The sequence below is a fragment of the Salmo trutta genome, chromosome 26 (genome assembly GCF_901001165.1).
Source record: "Salmo trutta chromosome 26, fSalTru1.1, whole genome shotgun sequence".
Lineage (NCBI taxonomy): Eukaryota > Metazoa > Chordata > Actinopteri > Salmoniformes > Salmonidae > Salmo > Salmo trutta.
The window spans coordinates 39146656-39171933 of NC_042982.1; the positions used below are offsets into that span (position 1 = coordinate 39146656).

Sequence of the window (25278 nt, forward strand, 5' to 3'; positions counted from 1 at the left end):
AACGGCAGATGTTTCATGGAATATCTACATAGGCGTACAGAGGTACATTATCAGCAACCACCACTACTGTGTTCCAATGGCACGTTGTGTTAGCTAATCCAAGTTTATCATTTTAAAAGACTAATTGATCATTAGAAAACCCTTTTGCAATTATGTTAGCACAGCTGAAAACTGTTGTTCTAATTAAAGAAGCAATAAAACTGTCCTTCTTTAGATTAGACAAATCTGTCGTTCTGCCCCTGAACAAGGCAGTTAACCCACTAGGCCGTCATTGAAAATAAGAATTTGTTCTTAACTGACTTGCCCAGTTAAATAAAGGTAAAAAAAAAAAATTGTTGAGTATCTGGAGTATCAGCATTTGTGGGTTCGATTACAGGCTCAAAATGGCCAGAAACAAATAACTTTTTTCTGAAACTCGTCAGTCTATTCTTGTTCTGAGAAATGAAGGCTATGTGAGAAATTGCCAAGAAACTGATGTGTGTACAACTCCCTTCACAGAACAGCGCAAACTGGCTCTAACCAGAATAGAAAGAGGAGTGGGAGGCCCCAGTGCACAACTGAGCAAGAGGACAAGTACATTTGAGTGTCTAGTTTGAGAAACAGACGCCTCACAAGTTATCAACTGGAAACTTCATTAAAACACCAGTCTAAATGTCAACAGTGAAGAGGCGACTCCGGGATGCTGGTCTTATCTCGACTAACCCGTACCCCCGCACACTGACTTGGTGCCGGTACCCCCATATATAGCCTCGTTATTGTGTTACTTTTTTAAACTTTAGTTTATTAAGCAAATATTTTCTTACTCTGCATTGTTGGTTAAGGGCTCATAAGTAAGCATTTTACAGTAAGGTCTTGTTGACAACATGATTGAGTGGCGCAGATTACTGTTTGATTTGAGAAGTGCGCTCCTCCCTCCCGATGACGTGACAGGCCATTGCCCGGTTCAACCCAGGCCAGTGTAATAGAACTCCCTCAGTGACATAGGAGTCATGCCTGGTGAAAATGTAAAACAAAGCAAATAAAAAATAGGCACATGATCCGAATACAACAGGTGACAGGCCATTGCCCGGTTCAACCCATGACTTTCTACACCTGTTGTATTCGGATCATGTCACAATTTTTTATTTGCTTTGTTTTACATTTTCACCAGGCATGACTCCTATGTCACTGAGGGAGTTCTATTACACTGGCCTGGGTTGAACCGGGCAATGGCCTGTCACGTCATCGGGCGAAAGTGGGGAGGGAGGAGCGCACTTCTCAAATCAAACAGTAATCTGCGCCACTCAATCATGTTGTCAACAAGGCAGCTAGGTACATTGTCCAGAAACATACATCTATTTTCTATCAAATAAAATGTTTGAATTTTCAAACTAGTTTTTATTGGGAAGGCAGATAAAGGATTTTTATCAAAAGTAATCACTTTAGCATTTGAAAACACATAATCCTACTCATCACACATGCTTAATTACGTCACTTTTGTTTTGAGCCGACTTCGCCGTTGGCCAGAGCAGGGCACCTGGCTCACACCCGGGAGGCAGCCCGGTTCCAAAATGAATACAAATCACTTTTCACCCGGTTCAAACCAAACCAGATAAACAAACCCCCTCACTGAAAGACGAGGTAGAGAAATCTGTGGTGTCAATCAACCAATCACATCCATCGGTAATTAGAAAGCTCTATTCACTCATCATGACTCCATGTTACCAAGTTATGGCACATCAACTTATAAAACAGTTCCCACACAACCTTGATCCTCCGCTTTCTGAACATGTGACTACACACACACAGAAGACTGGGGTGTATTCATTAGTTGTACACAGTTGAAAACATTTTTGCAATGAAAACAAGTTTCTATTGAACAAAGTCAGTTAGGTCCTTCCCCGTTTTGGTTCCTAGTGAATACAACCCTGGACACAACTCCACAATAAGGGGTGAGAACTCAATGCTCAAAGCTGTGACTCAATACGGCCAAAAACCCTCCCTCCTTTCTTCCATTCTTTGTGGCCACTGAAAGGTAGCATAACTGGGCCATAACATAAGGAAAGAAGGATGTTTATCTAAAGGTTAGATTTCAGCCAAAGAACTGTCTGTTTTAAAAGCACCAGTGTGAAGACGTCAAACAGCCCTCAGACCTCCACTGCAGCAACACATAAATAGATGTAGATGCAAGGAACAGGATATCACTGCATATTCACAACCTAAACACTGTGTAACACTCCAAGCAATTTACCAACTACAACTTAAATAGGGATTCAATTACAACGGAATCTGCTCCTACAACAAACCAAGGTAAACCATAACAAATTCACCACAAGTGTAAAATAGATTACTGTTGGTGCAGCCCACTACTTTGTGGCACATCAATAGTCAATGTGATACATTGCCATTGGCGTAATGTATGATCTTTTTAAACCTACATACAGGAACAATCGATGTTATGATTCCTTCTTGTACTGTTTACCTAGACGGCAATGCTGTGTGAACAGTTCAGTGTATTGCATATTTTATCCTGGAAAACACAAGCGCTCTAACCATTGACAAACATAGACTAGAGGAATGTGACACAGATACACCCTATAGGCCTTTAGTGTAATAAGAAAAAACATAGGGAATAGATCATACAAAATAATAGAGAACGGTTCTACTGAGATTACATTCCTCAAACACAAGACGCCCCCTTTAATTCACCTGGATTTAAATGGAGGGAACATTGGTGTACTATCACATTTGTTGGATTATTCTAGGTCTCCACTCAACATTATGAAAACGATTTATGGAAATCTCTTACTGTTCTCACTCTAGAACTTCAATCATGTATTCTCACTCCAGAACTTCAATCATGCGTTCTCACTCCAGAACTTCAATCATGCGTTCTCACTCTAGAACTTCAATCATGCGTTCTCACTCTAGAACTTCAATCATGCGTTCTCACTCTAGAACTTCAATAATTTATTCTCACTCTAGAACTTCAGTAATATTCTCACTCTAGAACTTCAATCATGTATTCTCACTCTAGAACTTCAATCATGTGTTCTAACGATACACCTTTATTCATGTGTTTTCTAGAATGTGGAGAGCTCTTCCTCTTCACAGAGCAGAGGTTCTACTTCAGGAACGTTCATCTTCTTGCTGGTTTTAGCGGAGCGGTTCTTCCTATAGATGATGAACTGGGCAGTGACCTGGGAGAGTTAAGGCTCATTCACAAACACACCACAACAAGTCAACAATATTCCAGAGACAAAAATAACACTTTCACTTCTTTATCCTTATCCCTTTTTTTAGTGAAATGATGATCTCGGGGAAAAATAAAAGATACAAAGAAGTCTAGGAGGAGGACTCCCAGGCTGCCGATGAGCCAGGCCAGATGTTTGAGGATGAAGGTCTGTTTGGAGCCGGCCAGAGCTGGTAGAACCACAATGACACTGAGGCCGTAGGTCCCGTTGCCCACCATGGCCAGGGCAAACAGCATGTACGACGTGCCCTCTGTAGACTGCCGCTTAAACTGGAGACAGACAGGGAGATGTTACCGTCTACACCTCAAAACCAACAGAGAAAAGTAAAGATTTTAGGCTTAGAGTCTTCAAAACATGTTATGTAGTTAATCATTTAACCCCATTCTATTACTTCTTCATTTTAACTACTTTTTTGTTAAGTTCCAAAATAATATTAGTTCTGAACATATTTTCACAATGTGTTAGTATGTAAGGTTTGTTGTTGGTAAGTCATGCATGCTCACAAAGACACTCAATATATCAAAATGTGTGTGTGTGTACTGTGCTCTCCCCCTTAGGCCATCCCTAGGAACTATTATCACATTGGGAGTGACAGTGAGTTCTCTGCAGGAGCCACCAGTCCAGATGCTGTGACATCACTCAGTACAAAACACCAGTTTCTCACGCCTGGTTCTCATTTAAAAAAAATCAAACAACAGCATTCCTTTTTCTCTTCTGGCCCCAACTACATTGAGCCTTCCTTTATCACCCCTTCCTTCCCCTCCTGTCACCCTCTTCCCTCTCACTCCTCATGTCCCCTAACCCTGCCATCCTGTCACATCTTACCTCCATAATCACACCCATAGACTGTCACTTACATTTTTGTAGAGCTGTGGAAAACGAGAGGAGAGGTAGAATATGGAGGCCATGTATCCACAGGCATAACCAGAGATCTCCACGCTGTTAGAGGCACTCTGAAGAGAGAGAGAGATATATATAGGATGAGTTACAACTCACATTGGGTGATATCGCCTTCTCACTCACACACACACACACACACACACGTCACCTCGGTGTTGGCAGAGGTGTTGTTGTCAGTGATGAACTTGGGGAGAATCAGGAGGGCCACAGTGGAAGCCCCACACCACAGGAAACACAACCACTTCAACATGGGGCGCTCTGGGAGAGAGAGACACACATGGGTCACACACACAGACGTCTGGTTTTGTAGAGGTGACCGATTTCAGACACACCTTTTCCCCTGCAATCTGTACTGGAACTGTGTTGTATAGCTACCAACGTTAGCCTGCAACCTGTACTGGAACTGTGTTGTATAGCTACCAACGTTAGCCTGCAACCTGTACTGGAACTGTGTTGTATAGCTACCAACGTTAGCCGATGCTGCTACCAACAGTACATGCAGAGACACTGCTTGCGTGCTCACCGCTGTGAGAGGATTTAAAGGAGGACTGTGCTCTTGTTCACTTAGTTGAAAAATCCTTGTAAGGACAGAGACATAGAAGCCCAGCTAGCCTAGCTGTCTGACAGTCTCAAATGGAAGTCGCTATTGAACGTTTTCAACCCTGCTGGAGCTGTGTTTATTTAGCTCTATTCAAGGACAAAGTGGATTGCCCGGACTTTTAACTGTTTGTTTGCAGAGGACTACAGTGGCGAAGTGGCTATTCTTAGCAAACAAGTAGTGAATTTACACCAGCCACTGGAGAGTCCTACACCAGCCACTGGGGAGTCCTACACCAGCCACTGGGGAGTCCTACACCAGCCACTGGGGAGTCCTACACCAGCCACTGGGGAGTCCTACACCAGCCACTGGGGAGTCCTACACCAGCCACTGGGGAGTCCTACACCAGCCACTGGGGAGTCCTACACCAGCCACTGGGGAGTCCTACACCAGCCACTGGGGAGTCCTACACCAGCTACTGGGGAATCCACGCCCGCCTACTTTTTCTTTCTCCTCTACTCCAGTAGCCGGACGCCTCTCTGGCCTGGTGGAAGTGTCTCCGCCATGACGGCTCTCCACAGCCAACTGACTGGTGCTCGGCAGGGATCCCTCACCGAAGGTGTCTGCCTCTTCCCTGGAAAATGGAGTCAGTAAGCTGCTTCTGGATGACTTGGTGGATGTTCCTGTTCTTGATCTTATCAACCAGCCATGGCAATACGTCACTCAAAAAGCAGCGGCACCTGGCAATGAGGGCCTCCTTGGTGATGGGAAGCCCGGACTGGACACATACTTCAAACAGTTTCTTCGCCCTGGATCTAGAGGTTCCGGCACCTTCATCCCTGGGGGCTTCTGCTTCTCAAGATCAGATCCTAAGGTACCTGCGCCTTCGCCCTCTGTTCTGTCTCCCTCTCCTGTGGTTTCTAACTCGGTTTCAGATCTTCAGAACTTCCCCCCATCAGACCATGAGGGTGTCTGAGACTCCAGCCATGATTGATTCTACAGCTGGGTAGGTCCATCGTGGCCTCACCGCCCATCGATCCTCGGGGGGTCTGCGAGGCCACTCGAGGCGAAAGAACGGCCGCACCTCCTAAGCCTATGCACCAGCTGTCGTCATCAGCAGCTCTATGGTAAGAAACATCTCGGTTCTCAGGGCAAAAACCCTGTGCTACCCAGGAGCACAAGTACAGGACATTACAAGGCTGCTTCCCACCATTCTATGACAAATGCCAGGGCCTGACGCTGTGGTAGTCCATGTGGGGTCAAATGACATTAGGAGGGCTAACCGGGAATGCTGAAAATGTATTTTAAAATAACTGATTCTAGCTATGAAAGTTTTCAAAAAGCAGCCAATTATTTCAGGCCCGGTACCATCGTTGGGTCATGGCTGTGAGAGATTCAGCAGGCTACTGGCATTACACATCTGGCTAAAAGACTACTGTAGCTCTGTTGGCATAACTTACATAAGATGCTCTACAAGAATGACAGAGTCCATCCAAATCATCTTGGCTCCTGGCTCTGTCCACGCATTTCAAGGCTGCGTTGAAAAAATGACTTGGCCCAAGCCCTGCTCAGATAATCCCTACCATTGTGTCACTGAGTTGTCGTAGTGCTTTAGAAAAAAATTACAATGTCCCAGGAGCGTTGGAAGTCATAGTGTATGTAACCTCATTTATTTCCCTCCAAGTCCACTGAATGCCTCTGTCGATCCTATAGCTATTATATGCAGTAATCCTATGTCTATGAACTAGAGTTATACTGACCGCCTCAGTGCTGTGTGTCCTCGTAGGAAGTCCACTGTGTGCAGCTCATCCTGTACTATCAGCTCCAACATACTGTAAATATCACTGGCATGTCTACTTCTGATAAGCCGCTCAAGCATCTCAGAAAAATGCTAAAAAATAGCCCACATTAACGTACAAGTATTTGGATGCCCATTCAAATGAGTGGATTTGGCTATTTCAGCCACACCCGTTGCTGACAGGTGTATAAAAATCGAGCACACTGCCATGCAATTGCTATAGACAAACATTGGCAGTAGAATGGCTCGTACTGAAGAGCTCAGTGACTTTCAACGTGGCACAGTCATAGGATGCCACCTTTCCAACAAGTCAGTTCGTCAAATGTCTGCCCTGCTAGAGCTGCCCCAGTCAACTGCAAGTGCTGTTGTTGTGAAGTGGAAACGTCCAGGAGCAACAACAGCTCAGCTGCGAAGTGGTAGGCCACAGAAGCTCACAGAACGGGACCGCCGAGTTCTGAAGTGCATAAAATTGTCTGTCTTCAGTTGCAACACTCACTACCGAGTTCCAAACTGCCTCTGGAAGCAACATAAGCACAAGAACTGTTCATCGGGAGCTTCATGAAATGGGTTTCCATGGCCGAGCAGCCACACACAAGCCTTAGATCAACATGCGCAATGCCAAGCATCGGCTAGAGTGGTGTTAAGCCCGCCGCCATTGGACTCTGGAGCAGTGGAAATGCGTTCTCTGGAGTGATGACTCACAGACGAATCTGGGTTTGGCGGATGCCAGGACAACGCTACCTGCCTGAATGTATAGTGCCAACTGTAAAGTTTGGTGGAGGAGGAATAATGGTCTGGAGCTGTTTTTTAGGGTTCGGCTAGGCCCGTTAGTTCCAGTGAAGGGAAATCTTAAGGCTACAGCATACAGTCAGTTTGACATTCTAGACGATTCTGTGCTTCCAACTTTGTGGCAACAGAGCTTGACTGGCCTGCACAGAGCCCTGACCTCAACCCCATCAAACACCTTTGGGATGAATTGGAACGCCGACTGCGAGCCAGGCCTAATCGCCCAACATCAGTACCTGACCTCACTAATACTCGTGGCGGAATGAAAGCAAGTCCCTGCAGTAATGTTCCAACATCTAGTGGAAAGCCTTCCCAGATGAGTGGAGGCTGTTATAGCAGCAAAGGGGGGACCAACTCCATATTAATACCCATCATTTTCAAATGAGATGTTTGATGAACAGGTGTCCACATACTTTGGTCATGTAGTGTATATAGCCTAAGAATCAAATGTAATTTGTCACATGCGCCGAATACAACAGGTGTAGACCTTACAGTGAAATGCTTACTTACAAGCTCTTAACCAACAATATAGTTAAGAAAAAAAATTACAAATAAAATTGAAATATAACAAATAATTAAGGAGCAACAATACCAATAAGGAACAAGTTTCATGAAATCGATAACTTGCAGGTAACCGTTGAGACTGATATATACTGACCATCTCTGAAACTCACTTAGATAATACCTTTGATGATACAGGGGTAGCAATACATGGTTATAACATCTACAGAAAATACAGAAATGCCAACGGGGGTGGTGTTGCGGTCTATATTCAGAGCCACATTCCTGTAAAGCTTAGAGAGGATCACATGTCAAGTAATGTTGAAGTAATATGGCTACAGCTTCATCTGCCTCACCTAAACCCCATTATTGTAGGAAGCTGCTATAGACCACCAAGTGCTAACAGTCAGTATTTGTTATAAGTCAACCTACCAGCGTGTTTACGAACAGCACAGGAATGAAATCCACATGTATTGATTACATCTTTACTAATGCTGCAGAAATCTGCTGTAAAGCAGTTTCCAAATCGATCTGATGTAGTGATCACAATATGGTAGGCATAGCTAGGAAAATCAAAGTTCCAAAGGCTGGACCAAATATTGTGTATAAGAGGTCCTACAAGAGGTTTTGTAGTAATTCCTATGTTGATGATGTAAATAATATTTGCTGGTCTGTGGTCTGTAATGAGGAGCAACCAGACGCTGCACTTGACTTATTTAAGAAATTGCTTACACCAGTTACTAATAAGCATGCACTATAAAAACTGTTAAATCCCAAAGGATTGATGAGGAATTTAAAAATGTTATGGTTTAGGGGGATGAGGCAAAAGGAATGACAAATAAGTCTGATTGCATAACCGATTGACAAAAGTACTGCAAATTGAGAAATCATGTGACTAAACAGAACAAAAATAAGAAAAAGCTATACTGTGAAACAAAGATTAATGATATAAAGAATTATAGTAAAAAGCTTTGGAGCACCTTAAATAAAAATGTTGTGCAAAAGGCAAAAAGCTCCATCCCTCATTTATTCAGATGGCTCATTCACCGTAAAACCCACTAATATTGCCAACTACTTTAATTATTTTTTTTAAATGGCAAGATTAGCAAATTAAGGCATGACATGCCAGCAGCAAACTCTGAATCTACACATCCAAGTATAACTGACCAAGTTATGAAAGACAAGCATTTTAATTTTGAATTCTGTAAAGTGAGTGTGGAAAAGATGAAAAAAATTGTTGTATATCAACAGTGACAAACCACCCGCGTCGGACAACTTGGATGGAAAATTACTGAGGATGATAGAGGACAAAATTGCCACTACTTTTTGCCAGCTCTTCAATCTAAGCTTACAGTAAAGTGTGTGCCCTCAGGCCTGGAGGGAAGCAAAAGTCATTCTGCTACCCAAGAATAATAAAGCACCCTTTACTGGCTTAAATAGCCGACCAATCAGCCTGTTATCAATCCATTGTAAACTTTTGGGAAAAAATTGTGTTTGACTGAATACAATGTTAATTTATTTACTGTAAAATAGCAACAGACTTTCAGCATGCTTATAGTGAAGGGCATTCAACATGCACGGCACTTAAACAAATTACTGATGATTGGCTGAGAGAGATTGATATTACAAAGATTTTGGGAGCTGTTTTGTTAGTCTTCAGTGCAGCTTTTGACAGTATCAATCATAGTATGCTGCTGGAAGAACTTAGGATGTAATGGCTTTACAACCCCTACTATATTGTGAATTGAGAGTTACCTGTCTAACAGAACACAGAGGGTTTTCTTTAATGGTAGGCTTTCCAACATAATCCAGGTAGAATCAGGCATTCCCCAGGGCAGCTGTCTAGGCCCCTTACTTTTTTCAATCTTTACTAATGACATGGCTCTGAGTAAAGCCTATGTGTCTATGTATGCGGATGACTCAACACTATACACGTCAGATACTACAGTGAGTGGAATCATTGCACCACTTAACAAAGAGCTGCAGTTAGTTTCAGAATGGGTGGCAAGAAATAAGTTAGTCCTAAATATTTCAAAAACTAAAAGAATTGTATTTGGGACAAATCACTCACTAAACCCTAAGCCTCAGCTGAATCTTGTAATGAATAATGTGGAAATGGAGCAAGTTGAGGTGACTAAACTGCTTGGAGTAACCCTGGATTGTAAATTGTTATGGTTAAAACATATTGATGCAACATTAGCTAAATAAGATGGGGAGAGATCTGTCCATAATAAAGCGCTGCTCTGCCTTCTTAACAACAATATCAACAAGTCAGGTCCTACAGGCCATAGTTTTGTTGCAATAAAGAGGGACTTGGTAAAATTACAACTGGCCCAGAACAAGGCAGCATGGCTGGCCCTTAAATGTACACAGACCTAACATTAATAATATGCATGTCAATCTCTCATGGCTCAAAGTAGAGGAGAGATTGACTTCATCACTACTTATTGACATGTTCAATAGAGCGAGCTGGCTGTTTAAACTACTAGCACACTCGGACACCCATGCATACCCCACAAGACATGCCACCAGAGGTCTCATCACAGTCCCCAAGTCCAGAACAGACTATGGGAGGTGCACAGTACTACATAGAGCCATGACTACATGGAACTCTATTCCACATCAAGTAACTCACGCAGCACGCACTCCTCTCCCCTGTAACTATTACCCAGGTCGTTGCTGTAAATGAGAATGTGTACTCAGTCAACTTACTTAAAAAAGGTTTAATAAAACATTTTAAAAAAGCAGTAAAATATATTTTTTTTACACCTTATGGAAAAGCGAGGACTGTGAAGAGTCACACACACATAACATAAACACACACAGTATTCACACACTATACACTGGATTGTAAGTAATCCAATATGTCTTCCTTTTGTGTCCCAGCCCTCAGCTGCAAACTGGACTGACAAAGGAGCTTTACAATGTGAGCATTTGTCAGTCATCAACTTTTAGTGGGAACTATTTTACTTGAACACACACACACACACAACTTGGCATAGCTGTTAGCATTGTCAATAAGGTGTGCATGTAACACATAATGTGAGTACACAGACTGCACCCTCATAATTACACTTACAATGGAAATACGAACCTACAGCACACTAACTACAACGCAAGGAACAATGCTGATTCTCACACATACACAACCATGGCATTCTATTGTGTTTCCATATTGGGCGGACAGTGTAATATCATGATCCGGCTGGCCTTACTTTTAGATGAGTTGTTCTTGATCTTGTAGTAGAGGAATTGGGAGATGAGCAGGAGATCAGTGAAGATGTAGAACACTACTGTCACAATCTGAGAGAAGAGAGAGAGAAAGAGAGAGAAAGAGAGAGAGAGAAAGAGAGAGAGAGAGAAAGAGAGAGAGAGAAAGAGAGAAAGCGAGAAAGAAAGAGAGAGAGAAAGAGAGAAAGAGAGAAAGAGAGAAAGAGAAAGAGAGAAAGAGAGAGAGAGAACAATCAAATATGATTGACAGTGGCACCCTCTGCTGGTAAGCATAGGCAAGGGTCATGGAACAGTTAAAAGGAAAACATGCCCTTGGGATAGAATGTAAATGCAGAGACACCAACTTCAATGCAGCAGCTATACAATGCAGCAGGGCATGCCTGGGCAGAAAGTGATATGGTAATCAAAACAATAACTCCCATATGCCTCTGCCCATACTCATACTTTGCATACAACGGCAAGTTGAAGTTGTGCCTTTTGTTAGATACCTGGATGGGCAGCTGGCTGGTCAGGATGCAGCCTATTAGACTGCTGAGGTCCCCACTGAAGAGGAAGAGCAGAAAGCCAAAAGACATGGCCTCCTCCACTTTACCATTGCGATAAGCCTCATAGACTTGTCTGGGGGGAGAGAGAGACAACAAGAGATTAAATGGAGGCAGAGAAGGGGGAAGAAAAGGAAAGAGTGATATGGCATGTAAACAGATACGTGGATTAGATCTCTTGGATTAGAGGTCTCATAAACTGGTTTTGCAGAGCCACACAGACTCTCTCTCATTGCTATGGTAATACATCAATAATGGGCTAATTCATCTGTCATGAGTATTATCATAACACCAAATGTCAGAGAAACGTTGATCACAACATCTGTGATAGTATTATAAAGACAAATTCAAATAAATTATCTACTTTTTCCTTATATAACGCCTTCCTACTGCTGTAGTGGAAAATATACGGTAGAGTAAACAGCAAGAAACAGAGCATTGAAACTTACGGTAGAGTAGACAGCAAGAAACAGAGCATTGAAACTTACGGTAGAGTAGACAGCAAGAAACAGAGCATTGAAACTTACGGTAGAGTAGACAGCAAGAAACAGAGCATTGAAACTTACGGTAGAGTAGACAGCAAGAAACAGAGCATTGAAACTTACGGTAGAGTAGACAGCAAGAAACAGAGCATTGAAACTTACGGTAGAGTAGACAGCAAGAAACAGAGCATTGAAACTTACGGTAGAGTACACAGCAAGAAACAGAGCATTGAAACTTACGGTAGAGTAGACAGCAAGAAACAGAGCGTTGAAACTTACGGTAGAGTAGACAGCAAGAAACAGAGCATTGAGATCAACCCGATGACTACGCTCCAGTATTCCCACACATTCTCCACGCATTGCTCGAACAGATAGAGGATCCAGGGCGTCCCGTTAGAGCACAGTGGCCGACCCAACACCGGGGAAGTCAGGTTAGCGGCCACGTTTGCAGTCCTCCCCGGGAAGCGGGCGTGGGCCATGGGGGCGTCCCACCTTCAGTCCCTCTGCCTCCGTGGAAGAATCCGAGCGCGATGATGTGGAAGTTTTCGTTTGTTGACACAAAACGCCCTCGAGCCCACCATCGGATGCACCACACCTAGGCTACAGGCGTGTGGCGCTTTCCGAAGTAGATATAATTTGATCAATCTGTAAGGCAATATACAGACCATGGATAGAATTACTAATTGGCAGTGGAGATTAGGAGGAGTGATGTCGGGTGGAGTAATAAATTAAATGCATTGTTACTGCGCTTTTGGTTTCAGCAACAAAATGCAACTCTGATACAATGTTGATACTTTCTATACGTAAGACAATTTGTGCATATTAGTCATAACCTTTTGTTGCGGTTGCATATGCCTACAATGTTGCAATTTGATAGAGCAGAAGGCAATCCATCGCTTATCATCAAATGAATGTTGGTCTGTCGGTCTCATAATAAGACAGACAATGGGGATGGATGGCAACTCCATACCCGCGACAGTCACAGACCAACCAACGTTGTCAACAAAACAAATGCAGCTCATCTCTCACCTGGTGTGTTGATTTCTCGACCTTTGTGTTACTGTGCGACGGCTCTCCATCTCAACACGGCTGTCGTGATGATTTGATTGAGCGAAATATTCCGCTTGGCTATTTAATTTCCTATAAATTGTTATTGAACTGTAATATATCAATTCATGTTGCCTATTCCTGTCCTCCGAAATGGCATCAAATTCCATTATTTCACTTCCGCATTTTCTGTCAAAAACACAGAACTGAGACCCACAAGGATAAGGATTTAGCACCATCTGCTGGGTGTTATAAAGTGGTGTGATAAGCACTCTACAGAGAGTCAACGTCCAGCTCATCACTAATTGAGTAAAAGTCTTTTTATTTTAATTAACTTGGATTCATTTACGGTAGCCTACAACCTATTATAGTTTGGAGAACGATTTTTGTCATTTTACATCTTCTGTTGGTTTGTTTAGTAGGAGGAGCTACGGCCAGGCTACATAAGGGCTGTGACGGCAGACCAGACCAGAACATGGAAAACCTTTGATGCGGAAGCATACCTTTTTAGGGCCCAAGTGGGCTTAGCATAATAACCTAGTTTAAGCCTCGTGTTTTTTCAAGTTTGTAATTTTTATGTTTTGTTTGGTCCTACAATGTAAATAATTTCGACCGGGACCTGGAACTCCACGTTCTTTATAAACTCCAAAACTGTACTGCAGCCTCTGTTCCAATGCTTAACCCTCACTGCTGGGCCAACCTTTGACCTTCATGGCCTTTTGGCTCTAAATTTACGATATGGATGATGAACGTCTCTAGGAGGCTATAGCCTATAATGCATGTCATTATAGTCAATAGGCTATATGCATGTCATTAATTCTTTCCTTTCCTCACTCCTGTTCATTGTTTAGACAGTCCAACCTCAAGTTGCTTTGCTCTTGTCCACCTCTAGTCCACCAGATTCCTTTTTTACCCCTTTTTCATGGTATCCAATTGGTAGTACAGTTCTATCTCATCGCTGCAACTCCATACAGACATGGGAGAGGTGAAGGTCAAGAGCCGTGCGTCCTCCATAACACAACCAAGCCGCACTGCCCACTTAACCCAGAAGCCAGCCGCACCAATGTGTCAGAGGAAACACCGTACACCTGGTGACCATGTCAGCATGCACTGCGTTCGACCTGCCACAGGAGTCGCTAACCCGGACGACAATGAGTCAATTGTGAGCCTCCCCATGGGTCTCCCGGGCGCAGCAGACTGCGACAGAGCCTGGACTCAAACCTAGAATCTCTAGCGGTACAGCTAGCACTGCAATGCTGTGCCTTAGACCACTGCGCCACTCGGGAGGCCCATTGCCCACCAGATTCCTGAAGACCATGCAAGACCCTGGCCCCAGCAGACACAACCACAAGAACTCCCAAAGATTCATTTGATGCTCTTCTTCTCCTGGTTGGAAGCAATACCTCACTCACTCATGTTTCAGTGCCAGCTGGTGGAGCGAGAGATGGGGAGGATGTGTTAAAAACCTGGTCTAAACTCCCAGATAGATATACGCGTTTTGACTGCATCCGAACTACGATGGCTTACCATCGTTTAAAAGTTATTGTGTACAATTCTGGCTAATCCTAGGGATACTTCAGGGCTACGTAAAGGTCCCGGTCATCATTGCACTATTCTGTGGTAACTCAAAGCCACTTTCCCTCAGTGACTATTTGAGAGTGTCACGCCTGCTCCCGCTCCCCCTCTCTGGCACTTGAGGGCGCCAGGCGGTCCTTCATTACGCACACCTGTCACCATCATTACGCGCATCAGCGCTCATTGGACTCACCTGGACTCCTTCACTTTGTTGATAGCCCCTTCTATATCTGTCTGTTCCTCAGTTTGTTCCCCATGTCAGCATTGATGTTGTTACGTTTTCCCCTGTCCAGGCGATGTCCTTGTTTGTTTCTTGTCTATTATCCATTAAATGTTCACTCCCTGTACTTGCTTCTCCTCTCCCAGCTCCGGTCCTTACAGAGAGATCTAGTTAATGAGTTGCAAAGGGATTTGTCATCAAAGGTAAACAGTTCTCTCTAATTGTCACCTCTGTTACCTGTGATACTCCAGCTAGAGTGATCATCAAGACAATTAAGTCCCACACTGGGTATTCAGGTTGGAATAAATGCATCCAAGGAGATGTCTATGTTGCCATTTTCATTCTCTCATTTGTGCAGCACTTTAGTCAGTTGTATGGTCCTCCAGTATGTCGTTTACAACATTCATGGCCTAACCCATGTTTGTGAGGATGTCAAGTTAATTAAAAGCATTGAATTTAATGAAAATGTGCAAAAGTAGGTAAAGTTACCATATCAAGGCAATGTTGATGCTGTTCCTCTCCCTCACATGATGTAGAAAAGTATTACATAGGCTAGAGCAGCTGTACCCAATCTAGGGGTCGCGACCCATGTGAGGTCGCCTGATGTGAAAATGGGGTTGTGGGAGAATTTCCAAAATCCTGAAGAAAATAAAATATATACCAAAAAAATATGTATTATAATATCGTCTTTGTATCTCAAAATTATTGTAATGTGGTTAACCTTAAAAACCTAAATGAAAATGATTAAAATCGAAAAGATTAAATTCAACCAGAGAGCGCCCTTAGATCATTGGAAAAGGCCGCACTTGACTGTTGCACATGAATCATTCCCACAGTGAATGGTAAGGCCTGCTACGCTATGAAACCACACACAATTGAAGAGACTTTGATATTACCGTCCTCAATTGATATGGTGAAAACAATGTGTGGGGAGGCAGAGGGACAGAAACTCACAACAATACCTTTGTCAGATAACACTGTTAAACGAAGAATGTATGCTCTGACTGAACAACTCAAAAACTCCCCAGCAAACGCTCTCCAAATGGACGATAGCTGTGAGGGCCGAGATGACCATGCATTGACTTTTGTCAGGGGATTCTAGTCACGAGGACATATTGTTCTGTCTTACGATTCCCAAGTATGAAACGGCATAGGGGATGTCCAGTGTGCTGTGTGGCTATTTTGACGAACAACAGATTCCATATGGCGTCGAATGATGGGCTTTTGCACAGATAGGGCTCCATCTATGGAGGGACGGCTGGCAGGCCTCTGCACTCTTGTTATGGATGTATCTCCCTCTGCCATATGGAAGAGAGCAACTGGCAGCAAAAGAGCTGAGCACAGAACTCTGAGATATATTGCAGTAGGTAACTTCAATTGTAAACTACATCAAACCACATCTACAGCGCTCAGGCCTGTTCTCAAATTTTGCAATTCGCAATGGATGTAAAAAAAAAAACAGACTTGGTTGACTTTCTGTGTAAGGAAAAGAAAATAACAGAAAACAGCATCAGTAAGTTTCCAAAAATAGTGATGACTGCTCACCTCCCATGCTTGGAAGAGCACTTTGGATCATAGTTTTGGTTCCTGACTCAAAGGGAATATATAGCCTGCGGTCTCTAAACAACAGGGAACTGGGAACTCTGACATCTCCGACTTCCGTCTTCAATGCGTTCAAGAAAACTGGGAACTTGGAAAGAAACGAGCTCCAACTGGGAAAAATAGATTTGAATAGTCATCCAACTCCGAATTCCAACTCGGGCCTCTTTCTAGAGCTCCGATTTCTGACCTAAAGATCACTGACGTCATGATTTGACCTCGTATTTTTCATAGTTCCCAGTTGTCTTGAAAGCACCATAAAACTCATGATAGGCTACCAGTTGCCTGTGTGAAGCTAGACTCAGTTTACTCGTCTGCATTAAAACCAAATATCAATCCAGGTTGGATGTGACAGCAGAGACGAGGTGCGCACTGTTGACCACGTCCCCCTGACTTTGAGGAGCTTGGACACGACATGCGTCAAGCCACACCCATCTCATAAACGGTGGTGAGATAAGATACATTATGTCAGACTAATTTTCAATTGACTGTCATAGCCCCACATTAAAATTATGTGATGGTGAGTTGTGAAGACAATCAGAAATACTTTTAGGCTGTTTTTCAATAGCCTGCCATAGCCCCAAATAAAAAAGTTAACATTGGCTGTTAATTACATATTTGTTTTCACATGGTTGGGGTCAAAATGGGGTTGTGGGCCAAAAAAGTTTGAGAACCCCTGGGGTAGAGTATTGTAAAATTAGGATTATCTTTAAACATTTATTCATCATTTTCCCCATAAGCCATTTACAAAGTTGTTGAATTTATGAAGAGAAATGTAAATGGAGATGTGGAGGTGGAGTCGGTGACAGGAGTGTGGGTGATGAATGGAGTGTGCATGTGGCCAACCTTTAAACGAAAGATACTGGAATCAAATCAAATCACATTTATTTATATAGCCCTTCTTACATCAGCTGATATCTCAAAGTGCTGTACAGAAACCCAGCCTAAAACCCCAAACAGCAAGCAATGCAGGTGTAGAAGCACGGTGGCTAGGAAAAACTCCCTAGAAAGGCCAAAACCTAGGAAGAAACCTAGAGAGGAACCAGGCTATGAGGGGTGGCCAGTCCTCTTCTGGCTGTGCCGGGTGGAGATTATAACAGCACATGGCCAAGATGTTCAAATGTTCATAAATGACCAGCATGGTCAAATAATAATAATCATAGTAGTTGTCGAGGGTGCAACAAGTCAGAAACTCAAGAGTAAGTGTCAGTTGGCTTTTTCATAGCCGATCTTTGAGAGTATCTCTACCACTCCTGCTGTGTCTAGAGAGTTGAAAACAGCAGGTCTGGGACAGGTAGCACGTCCGGTGAACAGGTCAGGGTTCCAGCAGGTCTGGGACAGCAGGTCTGGGACAGGTAGCACGTCCGGTGAACAGGTCAGGGTTCCATAGCCGCAGGCAGAACAGTTGAAACTGGAGCAGCAGCACGGCCAGGTGGACTGGGGACAGCAAGGAGTCATCATGCCAGGTAGTCCTGAGGCATGGTCCTAGGGCTCAGGTCCTCCGAGAGAGAGAAAGAAAGAAAGAGAGAAAGAGATAATTAGAGAGAGCATATTTAAATTCACACAGGACACCGGATAAGACAAGAGAAATACTCCAGATGTAATAGACTGACCCTAGCCCCCCGACAAAAACTACTGCAGCATAACTGGAGGCTGAGACAGGAGGGGTCAGGAGACACTGTATCAGCTCTGAAGCTTTGAATGAGAGAGACAACTGCATTAGTTAAGATTAGCGACGGCATCGCTTTGGTAATGAACATCCTTCTGTCTCAGGACAAGGCCTATGTTCATTATTGGGAGTATGAACACAAGTAGTCTTTCTTTAACTACCCTATACACTCTTGTGAGCTTGGAATATATGTGGTAACCAACCACTGTCCGAATCTAAAAAACATTGAACTTAATGAAAATGTACGGGAGTATCTCAAGTGAGGGAGACAACTGTTACGAGAGGGGTATATTTGAGGGTGGAGAATGGTATGGAGTGAGGGATGGTATGGTGTGAGGGATGGTATGGAGTGAGGGATGGTATGGAGTGAGGGATGGTATGGAGTGAGGGATGGTATGTGCCAACTGGTGGAGGGAGAGATGGGGACGATGTGTTCATTTGACGCTGAGGATAGACACATCTTCCCTTTCAACACGTAGGTAAGACTTCTCAGGAATTTTAATTATTAATGAATTGTTCTTACTTGAATAACTGATGGTGTGCTTTGTTAAAATGTTGAAATAGAATGTTTCCCGAATAGCAGACAAAGTTCAAAGTCAGTAGATTCGATTTTTGAATTATCTTATATAATTTTAGCGTTTGAAGCCAACTGGTGTCCTCCACCTACTTACACTGGGCACACAAACAGTGTATACAATAGAACCGTGCAAAAATCTGAAATTAAATACAGAAAAACAATGAATCCCATCAACATCAGAGGGCTTCCCATGGGAAGGGGAAACATTAATTAAATGGATATTTCACCCAAATGTTCTTACCCTGTTAGCTGTCTATGGACAAGGTATAACAGCAGTCCATACTTTTGTTGTTGTTGTTTACCTGGCTAACGTTTTAAAATGCTAAAATGTGGCACAAATCCAATTCAAGTCAATGTTACTTATTTTAGAAATGTTTATGGGCTTTTGTGGGCTACACTTCATGTTCCCCGTTGCAACTTGTAATAAACCAGATTTTTTGGATTGACTTCATCTGCAAGTGCTCTCTTCTCTTTTGTTTAAGTACAGTATTTCTTGCAGAGTATCTGAATGCAATTTAGGGATTATAGCTGTTTTAATGCTGGTTTAGCTGGTTTAATGCTGGTTTAATGCTGGTTTATTGCTGGTTTAGCTGGTTTAATGTAGCCTGCATATTGTCCATATTTGTACCGGGTACCTAGGCAGGAAGTCAGCCATATCTTTGTGCAGGAGGTGGGCCAGACCTGGGGCGCATCTTTCTATATTACAAAAAAAAAGTTCAGATCTGGGCCATACCTTCAACAATTAATCATTCCATAATGTGTGGGTCAGAGTGGGGTCACACCTTTCTAATTTGATAGTTTACAGTGTGTGGGCCAGATCTGTGCCTGACATTTTTAATCTGATGGTAACGCAGTATGTTTGCCAGTTTGGGGCTGGGGACACAGGCATATACTAGACCAGAATAAAAACACAAAGTATGTAGCCCACAGCTGCCAGAATAATTTTGTTAACATAGCCTAAAGACCTATAGGCAAGTGCACTTTTAGTCACTGATAATGTTTAACATGTAATGGCTTCATAAACCGTTTATACACTAGTTTTACTATATAATATAATTTGGTACAAATTGTCCAAATTCCCTGGGAATGGATTTCCAAATCCACCTGTTGCCCCCGCGCGCGAATCTTTACCACCGGATGGCGCGCTTTTCACAGTGCACGAGGACTGTGGTGAGGAGAAACTGTCTCGTGGGACCGCGCGACAAGTCTATGCTTTCAGTCGGTTTTTAACGGATTTTTGAAGTCTTCTTTCTTTCCCCCCTCAAAACTGACTGACGTCTACAGAATAAACGGTGAGCTATTTAAAGGTTATAACCGGGATTTGTGCCGTTGTTGTTGTTGTTTAGTGATGCCCGGTTAAACACGATGGCATACCGTGGAAATGTGTGACATCCCTTGCTATTTCGGAAAAGTTTACGGACACCGAGTGTGTGTCATCAAATGGATATTATAGAGGTCAAGAAATCATACATAAAGGTCGGTAAATGTGGAATTGTTGAATGATAATGTAACAAAAGTCCTGTAACGAAACATGCTGGTCCTTACGGAGGGAAACAAGTACATCCAGACAGAGGCGCCGGGTTTGTTTTGTAATTAGACGGCGCATTTGTATACTAGGCCATTTGAGAGAACGTCGATATAATGATATAATTAGTATGACCTACCATTTCTATTGTGTAGATGTTTAAAGTGTTTTTTAATGCGGAATGATGCTTGTGTTTCCATGGGTGGTATTTGCACCCCCCCTCCTCTTTCGCTGTCACTCCCTGCCTGAGACCTAAAGGGCTCCATGCCATAGCCTCTCAGCCTCTAACATGGGGAAGTTTAGGCGCATTACCTGACATGGTGAATGAACCTTCTTGTGTTGTGTCATGCAGAGTTTCTGCATCCCCTCTCCTGAGTGGCTGGCTCACATTCCAGTCTCTGCTCCTCAAGGTCATGGAGTTCTGAGCAGTGGAGTGGAGAGGGACACATTGCACAGTGCACTCTGCATTAGAGCGCCAGCAGTGCTCAAAACCATCTAGGCTTAACCATGCATACTTCTGCATTTAGGCTAAGCTGCAGCCTGGACTATAACAGCCAACTGTCGAATCCAGAGGCTTAAATAATTAATGTGTGTGTTTGTGTGTGTTTTTGTGTGGATATATAGGCAGTTGTTCTACCACCCCCAAAACACCAGATCTCTCGCTCTCTCTCTCTCTCTCTCTCTCTCTCTCTCTCTTTTGTTCTTCTCTTTCTCTCTTTCTCTCTCACTAGCTATCTGTTATATTTATCTCTCTCTCTGTCCCCCTCTCTCCCTCAATCTCTCTCTCTCTCTATCTCTCTCCCTCTCCCCCTCTCTCTTTCTCACTCTCTCTCTCTCTCCCTCTCTCTCTCGCTCTCTCCTTCTCTCTCTCTCCCTCCCCCTCACTCTCCCCCCCTCTCTCCCCCCTCTCTCTCTATCTCTCTCCATCCCTCGCTCTCTCCCTCTCCCTCGCTCTCTTTCTCCCTCTCTTTCTCCCTCTCTCCCTCTCTCTCTCCCTCTCTCTCTCTCTCTCTCCCTCTCTCTCTCCCCCTCTCTCTCTAATCAATTCAGTTAAATTCAATTCAGTTTGCTTTATTGGCATGACGTAACAATATACATATTGCCAAAGCTTACTTTGGATATTTACAATATGAAAATAATAAGAATCAAAATTGTCAACTGGACAACAGTAACAACAATAACCAAGGGTCAAAATTACACTCTCTAATTGTTTTATATTTTTTACATTTTGTCAGGAAATGCAGCTCTGTCTCATGTTCTGCTGTTGTGCAGTGGTTGCACAGCCTTTCCTCTACAGTGAGCCAGGTTTTCCTGTGTCTACCTTTCTCAATGGCAAGGCTGTGCTCACTGAGCCTGTACTTTGTCAAGGTTTTTCTAAGGTTTTGATCAGTAACCATGGTCAAATAGTAACCATGGCCATGGTGTACTGTCGATTTACGGCCAGATAGCACTGCATTTTGCTTTGTGGTTGTGCTTGTGTTTCCCAATAAGCAATGCAGTTTTGTTTTGACTGTGTTGTGATTTGTTTTATTCCGATTGATTGGATGTTCTGGTCCTGAGGCTTCAGTGTGTTAGTAGAACAGGTTTGTGAATTCAGCCCCAGGACCAGCTGAATGAGGGGACTCTTTTCTTTGCTCAGCTCTTGGCATTGCAGGGTTTGGTAATGATATGAGAGAAGGTCACTGTATTTGAGATGTTTCCAAAATGTAATCTCTCTCTCTCTCTCTCTCTCTCTCTCTCTCTCTCTCTTTCTCTCTCTCACTCTCTCTATTGTTATATCTCTCTCTCTTTCTCTCTCACACACTCTCTCTCGCTCTCTTTCTCTCTCTCTATTTCCCTCTCTCTCCCTGTCTCTTTTTCTTCTCTCTCTCTCTCTCTCTCTCTTTTCTTCTCTCTCTTTCTCTCACCCTCTCTATCTTTTTCTCTCTTTCTCTCTCCCTCTCTCTCTCGCTCTCTCTTTCCCTCCCTCCCTCTCTCTCTCGCTCTCTCTCTTTTCTTCTCTCTCTCTTTCCATCCCCCCTCTCTCTCTTTCTCCCTTTCTCCCTCTTCTCCCTCTCTCTCACAATCTCAATTCAATTCAAGGGACTGGTGATGTAACTCTCACTGCCTGCTCGACTGATGATGAAATGAGCTGCTGGTATCAAATAAAAAATGTGTGACAGACATGGTGGCTTGTAAATGTGTTATGTTGTTTTTATCTCTGTGTGTGTATGTTAGGGATTCTGGGACCCCTCAGTTGTCTCTGTTGTGACTGAGGTGGATAGAAGGGGTTTGGGGGAGCATCTTCAGACAAGATTTGCTTAGAATTCCGTGGCATTATTTTATAGTATGAAGAATACAATCGAATATACCTGAATAAAAAATAAAGTATATTTCTCCAAACGATTTGAGGGAGTGTGCACATGCTATTCTGTGTTGAGTGGTTACCAAAGAAACAGGTACAACTATATGTTTAATTTAGAGTTATTTATGTAACTTTAGTTGTGATACAAATGTTGGACAACTGTATATGTTTTGATTTTAATACATTCTAAGGCTGCATGATGTCACTCTAATGATGATTTGAAAAAAGTCACATGAACGGCATGAGCTCTGCTGTGTTTTTTGCGCAGGCTGCACAGACTTCATCAGTTTCTCTCATTCACAATTTGACAAGCACTTGATAATGCCTCGAATTTCCCGGCTGCATCCCCATTGTGTGGCCATAATGCCCCCTAAAAAAATCCATGCGTTTTGCGGACAGTGGTCGTTGTGCCCTTGGGCTAAATATACTAATTATAATTCCCTTCTCCTGGCTGCGTGCCGAAGCACCTCTCACTCACATGGCTCTCCGTCATGTGATCGGGTCTTTCTCACAGGCTACAAGTGAAGACAGACACGTCGGGGATGCAACTTTGTGGCGCAAATTGAAGATATTGGAACTGTCATTTACTTTTCGTCAGCCAACAAGATGAGTAGGCCTAACGAACAACAAAAGCACTAGCCTATGTCAATCTACTATCCCCCATAGTACAGAAGTTGATCTATTCTGTTCTGTGCTAGAAATAAACATTCTAAACATAGTCTCGGACTTTTTTCTTTTTTCTTTATTTAACTAGGCAAGTCAGTTAAGAACAAATTCATATTTTCAATGACGGCCTAGGAACACTGGGTTAACTGCCTTGTTCAGGGGCAGAACGACAGATTTGTACCTTGTCAGCTCGGGGATTCGATCTTGCAACTTTTCGGTTACTAGTCCAACGCTCTAACCACTAGGCTACGCTGCCGCCCCAAATCGCATTTGGGATGCGATAGATCCCAAATTAATACAACCACTAGTATAAAAAACCCTGTTTTAAGCAATGAGCCTGATGCAATAGATCAGCGCTTTTAGATGAAAATGTTGATAAACTTTTAGGCTATTTCTTCACATTATAAGCACAGCAATCCACACACGGCAGTAGGGTATAAGCACGAATGTTCCATTAGCAGGAAAACACCATTCTCAGAAGTGACTGCAAATGCGATTATGCATGTAATGCTTTTAATATAAAGGTGCATTTTTATGGTGAAAATGATCTTCCCCAAACCTCCCCAAACTCACATGCTGCTTATGTATGCCAGTTAAGCTCTACACCCTTTGTAAAGAGGAATAATGTGCTTAATTTTAAGAAATTATTTGGCCACTTTATTCGTGATACAAACCTTATCAAAACATGTAGGTCTATGGGCTAGGCTATATGAGGTGTGTGACTATGATTTGAAAAAGTTTAGCAAAAAAAAAAGCATGGCTGTTGTCATGACTTTCCCTCCTGGGTGAGGATCAAAGAGAGCCCCCCCTCTCTCTCCCACCAGAGAGGAAGGGGGGGGGAAATGGGGCCGGTTCTAGGACTTTAACGATCGGTCGTAAACTTTCTTTCTCATGCACAGCAGTATGGAGAACTCAAAATCCTTTGTGTGTAGAGAGAGAATCTGCCCGCCAAACATCCAAAACTGGATAATGAAACAATATTTCTTCATAAAGAATGTGGGAAATGGTTGATGGGGCTCTAAACAATAATTATGTCAAATTACTTGTTGTTTTGTGATATCATTAAGGACGGTATAACTAAATAACTGTATCTCTGAAAGTGTACGCATTCAAGGGCTCATCTAAATGTTGTAAAACTTATATGATTAAATATGAAACAATTTATTTTAATTTTTTGATTTTTTTGATTTGTATTATTATTTATTGAATATTCGAAACATACAATATACTTACAGTGAAGCTGCTCAATAACTACATCATACCAGTCATCCAACAGATTCCCATTCAGAGCGACACACAGAAGCATCCTGGGTCAATGCCCTGCTCAAGGGCATGTTGACCGATCTACCACCATGCCAAAAAACGTGATCCCGAACCCTCCAAGATCCCCCCACAGTTCCCCAATAGTTGTCCCTCAACCATTTGAGACCCCTCCCACAGTCCCCCCAAAGGAAGAAAAAATAAATAAAAAATACAATTCATTCCATTCCCCACCCCCAAGAGCCCCCCAATGCACCAACAACCAAGAGAATGAACTAAAGAGAAAAAAGGAAAAGACAGAAAAAAAACAGCAAACAACAATGCAAAACAAATAAAAAAATATTTTAAAAAATAAATGTAAAACAAAGGGACATCAAGGACAACTAAAATCATAACAGCAATACCAACTGTATATGTTTGTGTGCATGTCTGGCATTATTACATGCATGTGTGTGTTCTTGTATGTGTTTATTTGAATGAGAGTGTGTGTATATGAATGTGTACAAACACCTGCAAGGCATCAGCCTAAGGCAAACCGACATTAGTTGTAAAAACACTGCCACTTAGTGTCATTCAAATGTACTTTAAAAATTTTTTATTTTTTTTACTTTTATCTTTGACCATCATTCTATCTCTCACACAGGAACTCCACTCCCACTTGTCTCAAATTCCACATACCAACCCTCAGCTTCCCTCAGCCCATCCCATCTATCTCTGCTGGCCACCCACTTCTGTTTTCTACACAACACATATCTTTCAACTATGCTGTGATGTTTAACGTACAA

At 42.9% G+C, this 25278-nt stretch overlaps 1 protein-coding gene across 2 annotated transcripts; it reads right to left on the bottom strand.

Annotated features, from left to right (window-relative positions):
* Window positions 1–1356: 1356 nt before the first annotated feature.
* Window positions 1357–13268, bottom strand: LOC115163744 (lysosomal amino acid transporter 1 homolog). Of its 2 annotated transcripts, XM_029715901.1 has the most exons (8): window positions 13041–13268; window positions 12291–12656; window positions 11476–11605; window positions 10972–11059; window positions 4282–4391; window positions 4091–4186; window positions 3317–3502; window positions 1357–3179 (listed from the first exon to the last, which is right to left on the bottom strand). In XM_029715901.1, the coding sequence occupies exons 2-8, from the start codon at window positions 12488–12490 to the stop codon at window positions 3063–3065; spliced, it is 927 nt and encodes a 308-aa protein (XP_029571761.1). In that variant the 5' UTR covers window positions 12491–12656; window positions 13041–13268; the 3' UTR covers window positions 1357–3062. The 2 variants fall into 2 exon arrangements, with proteins under 2 accessions (XP_029571761.1, XP_029571762.1); XM_029715902.1 differs by lacking the exon at window positions 12291–12656.
* Between the last annotated feature and the right edge of the window lie 12010 nt (window positions 13269–25278).